The sequence below is a fragment of the Eurytemora carolleeae genome, unplaced genomic scaffold, assembly GCF_000591075.1.
Source record: "Eurytemora carolleeae unplaced genomic scaffold, Eaff_2.0 scaffold554, whole genome shotgun sequence".
NCBI lineage: Eukaryota > Metazoa > Arthropoda > Copepoda > Calanoida > Temoridae > Eurytemora > Eurytemora carolleeae.
In genome coordinates this window covers 185,690-195,394 of record NW_019396483.1, presented here as the reverse complement: position 1 = coordinate 195,394, position 9,705 = coordinate 185,690, and the positions used below count along the sequence as shown (strand labels likewise).

The 9,705-nt window shown below is 34.7% G+C and overlaps 2 protein-coding genes across 2 annotated transcripts in view; both read left to right on the top strand.

The window, feature by feature from the left end:
• LOC111704108 (POC1 centriolar protein homolog A-like) overlaps positions 1 to 4,229 on the top strand; it is a 10,351-nt gene extending 6,122 nt beyond the window's left edge. Inside the window, exons 7-10 of the mRNA XM_023476244.1 lie at positions 845 to 950; positions 1,256 to 1,464; positions 1,732 to 1,848; positions 3,523 to 4,229. Coding sequence (XP_023332012.1) covers positions 845 to 950; positions 1,256 to 1,464; positions 1,732 to 1,848; positions 3,523 to 3,810 — 720 coding nt within the window. The 3' untranslated portion in view covers positions 3,811 to 4,229. The remainder of the gene's footprint in view (positions 1 to 844; positions 951 to 1,255; positions 1,465 to 1,731; positions 1,849 to 3,522) is intronic.
• LOC111704111 (peptidyl-prolyl cis-trans isomerase-like 1) lies at positions 3,811 to 9,015 on the top strand. Its single transcript, XM_023476246.1, has 6 exons — positions 3,811 to 4,297; positions 5,650 to 5,757; positions 6,018 to 6,139; positions 7,824 to 7,887; positions 8,424 to 8,495; positions 8,683 to 9,015. Exons 1-6 carry the CDS (start codon positions 4,235 to 4,237, stop codon positions 8,752 to 8,754), a joined length of 501 nt encoding a protein of 166 aa, XP_023332014.1. The 5' UTR covers positions 3,811 to 4,234; the 3' UTR covers positions 8,755 to 9,015.
• The last annotated feature ends 690 nt before the right edge of the window (positions 9,016 to 9,705 follow it).

Sequence of the window (9,705 nt, the reverse complement as noted above, 5' to 3'; positions counted from 1 at the left end):
AGGCCCCCCCCCCCCCTTCATTAAATTTGCCAACTCCACCATCCCCTTTGCTAAAACTTGTAGAATGTAAAAAATCTTCAGATTTTTAAAAAATTTTTGTAATACAGACACTTCAGTCTGGACATAATTTCTCGCCCGGACATTTTTAACTTGACACCGGCACTCGCGTTCCAAATCCAGCATTCCCATTATCTAGCACCCTTACCATCCCTTTCTATCCCCCCTCTGCTATGTTCCGACTGACCCCAGTTTTCATTTCCCTCAAATTGATGACTTAATTAAATTCCCTCTTTACTCAGCAATTCATTAATATAATTTTCATCATTTTCCTCTCTTAGTTTGATCAGGGGCAAGATCTTGTAAGCCAGACATTTTAACCAAATACTTGATTTCATCCTTTCATCCTTTTCATCCTTTTCATCCTTTCCATCCTTTCCATCCTTTCCATCCTTTCCATCCTTTCCATCCTTTCCATCCTTTTCATCCGTTCCATCCTTTTCATCCGTTCCATCCGTTCCATCCGTTCCATCCGTTCCATCCGTTCCATCCTTTCCATCCTTTCCATCCTGTTCATCCTTTTCATCCTCCCTTTTAATCTACTATCCTTTCATCCTTTCACATTGCTTTTTATCTAGTATCTTACATTTTTTTATTTTGTCCCTTTTCGTTTTTCATCCTTTCATTCTTTGTTCCTTTTAACCTTTCATCCTTCCTTTTAACCTTTCATAATTATCCTTCTCCTAACCTATATTCTTAAATGCTTTCTTCCAATCAATTACGAATTTATCCCTCTGCGTTCTTTCAATCGTGTCCTGAATGAATGTAAAATGAATGAATGGATTAGACTATTAAAGTTTGGGATGAAACGTCTGGCACTTGTATTCATACTTTCAACGAACCTAAAGGATTTCCTCAACATGTAGCCTTTCATCCCAGTGGATCTTGTATAGGTAAGACCCCCCCAATACAATGAGAACCAGAAAACAGACTAATTTTCGTCCTCCTTACAAATGATAATTTTTTTTATTTTTAGCTGATGATCATTCCTCAATTTTTNGACGTCAATTTTACGAAAACAAATTTAGTTAAAACATTCTTCCAAAAGTTTACCTCTAGTGTCTTCATATTTCCCTCAGATTCTGTTATATTATATTATGCTGGTATATTATATTTTCATATCGAAAAAGTGGATTTTTTTAACCTGGAAAATCCGCGAAATTTGAAGAAAAAGTTTAAACTTTGATGAATATTCTAGGGGTTGGAACATCTGACAGTAAAGTGAAGGTTTATGATGTAAGATCACTGAAGCTTCAGCAGCAGTATTCCGCTCATGAAGGTCCGGTCAACCAGGTGTCCTTTCACCCATCCGGAAGCTATCTTGTCTCCGCTTCCCAGGACAAGACGGTCAGACTGTTCGACCTTCTCACCGTCAAACCCATCTGTACTCTCTACGGACATGAAAAGGTGTGCACTGAAGTTATTAGTAATAAAGGAAATTTGAGAGTTTTAAATTCTTCAGAAATTGTATTGCGTTTGTTACTTCAGTTTATAAGATTCATCGCAAGCCGGAAAACTTTTCCCTATTTTTTCTGTCTGAAAATTATTTATTTTAAATGGTTGAATTAGTTAAATACTTCTTAATTTTATTCAGCATTAATAATCTGGAAAAGATTTTTTCCGTTAAAAATTGTCGGTTTCGCCATGTTTTGATCTTGTTTATTTTCTTTGAAGAGTGTGAATGCTGTTGTATTCTCGCCCCAAGGTGAATATTTCTCCTCTGGTTGTACAGATGGTAAAATATTGGTCTGGAAAGGGAACCTGGAGACTAATAGAGCAACAGCAGATAAGGTAACAGTCTCTAATATGTTAAAATAACTAATCTGAGCTGGGAACCCTTGAATTGTGGATATCTCGAGCTTTTGTTAATCTGCAGATTAATTTAATCTTGATTCGATATACCGCATGGTATTCGTACACTGGAGGAATAACTAAAATGAAGAGATTAAGCATTGATTCTTCAATTAAGAGTGTCCATAGTGGATATCGAGATTATGCTAAGGGGATTATCAGTATCCAACACAAAATTAAGTTTCCAGAGCTGAAAACTTTAGAAAGGATAAACTTTAATCCTGACTTCTTGATCCGAATATCCACTGTGGAAACTTTTCATTTTGGTTCTTAATCCACTCTTTTTCTCTCTCCTTGGATATTCGTTAATTGTTTTCTCCAATGAGAATATTTCTGTTCTCTCACTGGTTGCCCGCTTTTCTCTGATTGGCTGCTACAGTTTAAGATTAAGAAAAAGAGTGGATTAAGCCTTAATCCCGATATCCACCATTCAAAAGTTCCCAGCTCAGCTCTGGGAGCTTGAGTAGTGGATACATATAATCCGGATACCCTTGATCTCGATATCCACTGTGGGCAGTAAAATTTAAGCTATAACGCTAAATCAATTAATTTCAGTTACCCCTACACAATTACCATGCGGAATATATATATTAAGTTATAATCTTTATTTGTTCGTGTGTCGATCACTCGTTACCAACCCCTCGACTGATTTTTCTCAAATTTTCTCTGGATAATCTCGGGAATATTCATATCTTGACCCAAAAGGTTCAAGTTGAGTGGGTTGACCTTTTTTTAGAAAGTCTAGGTCTCCGACAAAGTTGGGTTTTGAAGCACTCTGAAAAGATTAAATTAATTTAAATTAAATTTTTTCAAAACCTTCTTTACTGTCAACAAAGTAAAGATTTTAAGATTTTTGTTAGAAAGTGGAAGTTTAAATAAAATCAAAATGTCCGTTCCTTTGAGGGATTTTTAAAGCTTTAAATTTTTGGTTCGGCTTAGCTATTTATAGCAAGGATCTTTTTGAACCTAAATTGGCAAGATTTCCTCAAGAATTCCGAAATTCAGGGGTGTATATTTTTCAGAAAAACCCCCCGGCACTAGGGGAATGATTTCTGATTATTTAAGCTGAAAAATTAAAATTTGAAAGTCTGAAGGCAAGAAAATCGAAAAATCAGCGCAACTTTGCCATAATTTTTGGTTCAGATCTTCCAATTTTTGGCTTCACGTCTAATATGTATTTGAATTTCTTAAAATAGAATATAAAATTTGACACTAATAACATCTAATGACTTCTGATTGCCTCCAATGGCCTCTAATGATCTCGAAAAATGTTTTAACTGGCTGTTTGCGTATCAAACGAAAGCTAGGAACCCAGTTTTTGACCTTATAATGATCTCTAAGGACCTTTAACTTTAAAGGTCATTAGTGTCCTATTTTTTCTTTTTAGTAAAATTCGTACAATTTAATTGGAAGATTTGAACTAGAATTGAAGGCAGGGACACCTTCCCCCCCTCATTAACTAGAACATATCCACCATCCCCTTATTTGAAGAAACAGCGTTTTAAATTTTTTTCTAAATTGAGTTTGTGTTTAAAAATAGTTTTTTTGTCGAGATTATCAAATCTTGGAAATAATCCGAATTTGAGTTAGGGACTAAAATGTCGAATATTTTAGGAGAACTCGGCACCAGCACAAAGTAGTAGACTTGAAAGTCCGGTTTTAAGCTTGAAAAGTAACCTTCTCCGAAGCAAGGAGAATATAAACCAAGTTGAGGATTCTATCTCCAAGCTAGTATTGAGTAATGATGGAACTACCAAGGAATCTGGTTCAGGAGAAGAAATATTATCCGAACTCAGAAATATCTCCGGAAAACTGGAAACCCTGACTAAGACTGTTCTCTATATGGAGAAAAGGTTGACTTTGGTGGAAGACCAAGTTAAACTGTTGAACAGAGATTCTTAAACTTATTTTAACTCTTATTTATATAAAACACAGGAAACATTACGCTTAGTCCGATCTCCATGCAACTAATGTATTTTCACGACATTTACAAATTTGACTAACTATATTTTATATTTATTTATTGTTTGTACATTCAAATTTTGCTAATGATTTTAAATACTTTTATAATATGAACTTTTGATATTTGAAGGAAGAAAAAGTATTATATAACCCTCCCTGTTGAATACTAAATATTTCCCTATTTGTTAATTGATGTTTGGGAAACGAATGAAATAGCAAGTCTCCACTCTTTCCAACTTGAAAATTAAGCCCTGGAAAAGAATTCCTTCTTTACCATGTTAATATGTACCAAAATTATTAGTTTTCTAGAAGCCTTATATGATCTAGCGACATTTATTATATTTATAACTTAATTCCAGGTAGAATGTCAATCCCGGACAAGAACTGGCAACCACCCTTTGTTGTTCTGGACACGACTGCCGGGGAGGTAAACAGTCATTTTTTTCTGTTGTTTTCTATTTCCGGAAATCGTCCTGTCCGTAAAACAGTCTGTTCGAAAATAGTCATATCTGGAAAATGTTCTGTCCAGAAATAGTACTGTTCCGAAATCCTGTCTGGAATTGTACCCGTCGAAAGGTTTTTACTGTCTACCGGGTTTCGTCCTTGCTGAAAGTTTTATTTTTGCGTAATTTGTCTTCCTGGAGTGATCCCTTAGCTATCTGATCCCTTTGCTTTTTGAAGCCTCGTGGAGTGATCCTTTAGCTCTCAGATCCCTTTGCTTTTTGTCCTCGTGGAGTGATCCCTTAGCTCTCTGATCCCTTTGCCTTTTGTCCTCGTGGAGTGATTCTTTAGCTCTCTGATCCCTTTGCTTTTTGTCCTCGTGAAGTGATCCCTTAGCTATCTAATCCCTTAGCTTTTTGTCCTCGTGGAGTGATCCCTTAGCTATCTGATCCCTTTGCTTTTTGTCCTCGTTGAGTGATCCCTTTGCTATCTGATCCCTTTGCGTAATTTGTCCTCGTGGAGTGATCCCTCAGCTATCTGATCCCTTTGCTTTTTGTCCTCGTGGAGTGATCCCTTAGAGCTATCTGATCCCTTTGCGTAATTTGTCCTCGTGGAGTGATCCCTTAGCTATCTGATCCCTTTGCTTTTTGTCCTCGTGGAGTGATCCCTTAGCTATCTGATCCCTTTGCGTAATTTGTCCTTGTGGAGTGATCCCTTAGCTATCTAATCCCTTTGCTTTTTGTCCTCGTGGAGTTATTCCTTAGCTCTCTGATCTTCCTTCTATGTTTGGCACTTTTCTTAACGAGAAACTAAGTTAATTGACCTTCTATGAGAAGATGGCAATGCCCGATTCACAACGGTACCCTTGCAAGTTTTGTCTGACAAGAGTATGAATTATATATCAATGTTAGTAATCGTCTTGTCTGGAACTCGTTCCATTGGAGGCTGGTCTGGAACTCGCCCTATTGGAATAAGTCAGGTCTGGAACTCGTCCTAATGTACAAGTCTGGTTGGAACTGGTTCTAATGGAATAAGTCTAACCTGGTATAATCTGTGTCCGGTAGTCCTTCTAATAGAAAGTAGTTTGTCCGGAATTCGTCCTAATGGAATGCATTCTTCTGGTTTTCATCCTAATAGAAAGCCATTTTGTCTAGAATGTAAATATTGTTAATATAAGTATAAAAAATACATTTAAAAATAAAAAATAAGTTTTTAATCGATACTTCGGAGGGGTTTATAGGAGTACCTGAGATTGCAAAAAAAAAACTGCAGTGCTCGTGATATGCTCCTCCCCCCTCTATTAAGTTGTGTTAAGAATATCTCATGTTCATTGTTCAGGTGTTAGTTGAACTTTATTGGAAGCACGCTCCTCTCACATGCAGAAACTTTGCTGAACTTGCTAGACGAGGATACTATAATGGAACTAAGTTCCATAGAATTATCAAGGTATAATTATATATACTGGATATATAAGTGTCTACAAAACCCGGAGAATAAGGGTGTAGCAGACTACTTTCTAATCGGATTTTAAAAATTGAGACCATTTTTAAAATCTACGTGTAAATACTTCAGAATATACAGTACACATACACCCTTGTTTTTTATTCTATTTAAATATTCTGATTTTAGGACTTGATCCAAGGCGGGGACCCGACTGGTACAGGGCGGGGCGGAGCTAGTATTATATTTAAATATTCTGATTTTAGGATTTTATGATCCAAGGCGGGGACCCGACTGGTACAGGGCGGGGCGGAGCTAGTATTTATGGAAAATGTTTTGACGATGAAATACATTCTGATCTCAAACATACAGGAGCTGGAATTCTCAGGTAGGAACTTTAAGTTTTAATGTTACTCAAACTAAAGAATTTTATGTAAGAGTCACACTTAACTCTATATTCTTTCTTTAAAAATTGATTATATATCACTGTTTTTATAAAAACGTGACTGCAATATTTTTCAACATAGAAATACAATTATCTTCCAAATTATTGATCAGATAAAGGATTATTACTGAAAAATACAACTAATGGTGATACCATTATTCATGCAATATTATTTTTTTCAAATTACAAACATATATAATTCATACTTGGAGTATGAAATAGAAGGGAGTAAAACTGACGCAGCCCGCCCTACCATATGATTATACATACTATGCAGACGGGTACTCCAATCGTATAAGAAATATTCAGAATAGGTTATTTTATACGTAGTAATTGTACATCAGACAAATATTTCTTATACAAAAGGAGTACCGTCTGCAAAGCATGTATAATCATATGGTAGGGGCGGACCGTGTCAGTTGAATCTCCCTTCTAATTCATACTCCTTGGACAAAAGTTGAAAGGGTACCGTTGTGAATCGGTTTTTGCTTTCTTCTCACGGAAGGTCACTTACGCTCAGTTTCTTTTAGAAAATGTCAAACATTCATTTTGGAGTTAACGACTCTTTCAAGATTTATTGATTTCTAACACGGAAAGGAAACCATCCAAATTAATAACTTCGAATTCTTTTATGTCTAAATTAGGCCATGGGAGAAAATTATTTGATCTGCTAATGCTGTATTGTTGGACATTTTTGATATATTATCTTAAGTTATGATGCATTACCAATTCTCTTCAACATATGACCTCATAACATAGGTGCATAGGTGTTCAGAATTTGGAATAGTAAAAGTTGATTTTCAAACCGAGTTCTTTCATGTAAGAATTTTCTGAGAATTAACGGACATTTCTTTCGTTTTATCAACTTTAAACTAAATCTAGAAAATCATTTATTTATGAATATGCCCAGAACTCGTAATACTTTTAAAGATTTAAAAATATGGATCCAACAAATTCAATGAAACGTTCCACGGTTTTCTGGTTACCAATATCATTATTTTAACATTTTAATTACATGAGGAGTCACCCTAATAAAAAACGATTTACAGAAAATCTTTTCCTTTAAAGGGACCGAAAACGTAACATCGAAAATATGGAGAAATTTACTGTTTGAAACCTTCTCAGTTAGGAATCGACAGGGACTTCTACATCAATGATTATTTTAATGTTGCAAAGGTACCGTGGTGATTTGAGCATGTATTCAAAGTACAAATCGTGTCTCGGTTTAAACAGATTCTGTGAATCGATAATATAAATTATAAATTACTGTTACCTCTGCAATTTTTTAACTTTTTTCTCTGCATTGGTTTTGAAGCATTTAACCAATTCTCTTCAACGTATGACCTCTCTACATAGGTGCATAGGTGTTCAGAATTTGGAATAATATTTAAGTTGGTTTTCATACTCAATTCTTTGATATAAGAATCTTATGAACATCAACTAACATTTTAAGTTTCGAGTAGTGTTTTTATCTTAATCCAAAAGTCCATTCTTTTCCTTGTTTTTTTTGACGCTCGGCGCGAAATTAAATAAATACTGTTAATTTTATTGAGGATTTTTTGTATGAAAAAAATGCAGATCCGAAGAATTGACATTCTGCAGCATTTAGAAAAAAACATTATTTTAGTATGGCAAATAGCGGCCCTGACTCTAATGGATCTCAGTTTTTCATAACTATTGCACCATGTCAGGTATTCATAAATTAATACGAACTATACACATTTTTTCTTATTTCAATCATTTTTTCCCAATTGGTTCATTAAACCTCATTTTTTTGTGTCCTTACTGATTTTTTAAAAAGAATTTTCATTAAAATCTCATTTTGTTTATTAAACCCTTAGGATTTTTTTGTGTCTGAGTTAATTTCGTCTTACATGACTTATTCATATTTCGTATAATATCCTTTTTTCCCTATTTCGTTGACCTTTCCTAAGTTTACTTTCTTCGACTATCCGTTGATTTTCAATTTTATTGAAAAATTACGTCAACAGAATCTCATCGTCTCAATTTCGCGAGACTATTCCGTTATTTCTATTTTTTTTTGATAATTTCAATTTCGTTGAAAAATTAACTTCTCTTTTATCTCTTTATTTTTCATGTTTTTGCTTATGTTTTTTTTCGATTTCGTTGACTGTTAATTAAATTTCAATTTCGTTGACTGTTTTTTTATTTTCTGTTACTTTATTTTCTATTTCGTTGACTTTTCCTTTATTTTGTGTGTTTTTAGTGGTTGGACAGTAAGCACACAATATTTGGAAGAGTACATACAGGCATGATGACTGTAAAGCAGATAGGACAGGTACGCACTTCAAACCCCTTTAAACAAAGCATTCTAATTCCATGTTTATTTTTAATGGGAAATGTAACTTCTTAAGCCGGGGTGAGATAGCATTTTCATTGATCATGATAACGTTATTTTATCATTTTTAAAGAAAATTTAATTTTGATTTTAAGAGAAACTTAATACTAATGAATACATGGTGTAGGTTGAGACTGACGAGAATGACCGTCCTATCGATGACGTCAAGATAGTACGCGGATCAGTGCGTATGAGCTAAACATGTGTTAACAAGATACATATGACAACAAAGCATTTTCCAGCAGGATAAGACTGCTTGGCGGAATCATTTTTGTATCAGTTTATTTCTGATATTTTGTACCTGATAATAATAGACGTTAGAACAAGTCTGGTGTGTAATGTGTACTCGTCTGGTATGCTGCAGAAACCAGAATGAACCTTTGTCTGGTCCACCAGACGTCATGTATTTGTGATCGTATTGTATTTATATTCGTAATATATTAATAAACTATGTTTCAGAGAAGATGCCCCGGGAAATTAAGGAGATCAAGGTAGTTCTATTATTTTATTTTCTTGCCTTTCGACCAACATTACTGACCTATGATTTCCAAAACAGTGAGATGTCAGGGTACACAATGTCCCTTGGTAGAATTAAGGAAAATAAACTCCCGCGAAAAAATTCGTGCATTTAATATCCCAAATTACGATAAAATTAAACTACTTTACTTTTTCCAGAAATTCTAATTCTTGACAAAAACTTCACGGATAATGTTACTTTACCTGTCGTTAGGAATTTTTTAAATTTATGTGAAAGTAGTTGTAACACTTCTATCGTCGTTGGAGATAAAAATGGGCTTATATTTTTATGCAGGGTGGTTATTTTAGTTTTGACAGTAAAAAGTAGCGACCGAGTTTTGTAATAAAAATTTCCATAGAATTCTATCCAGTACCAACATTGGACACTCCTTAACTTCAACGATTTTTTGTTTCTTTAAAACTTGTATCAGTATGCCTAGGGCTACAAAAAATGTATAAATGCGTTGGTGTGGTTAAACCTATGGCAAATGCGTTGCGACAAGTCAATGTTTGTCCAGATATTAGTGTGTTACGAAGAAATAAGAAATTGTGAAACTTCTTCTAATTGTTCCAATTTTATCAGGACTTTCTTCTGAAGGCGAGAAGGAAGGATGCCAAGAGCGTCAAGATAAAG

Excerpts from the sequence above, each read along its gene's own strand:
- LOC111704111 (XM_023476246.1), top strand. The coding sequence starts at position 4,235 with ATGTCAATCCCGGACAAGAACTGGCAACCACCCTTTGTTGTTCTGGAC. Across the intron at positions 4,298-5,649 it reads TGGACACGACTGCCGGGGAG|GTGTTAGTTGAACTTTATTG; the intron begins GTAAACAGTCAT and ends TTCATTGTTCAG. Across the intron at positions 8,496-8,682 it reads CTGTAAAGCAGATAGGACAG|GTTGAGACTGACGAGAATGA; the intron begins GTACGCACTTCA and ends TACATGGTGTAG.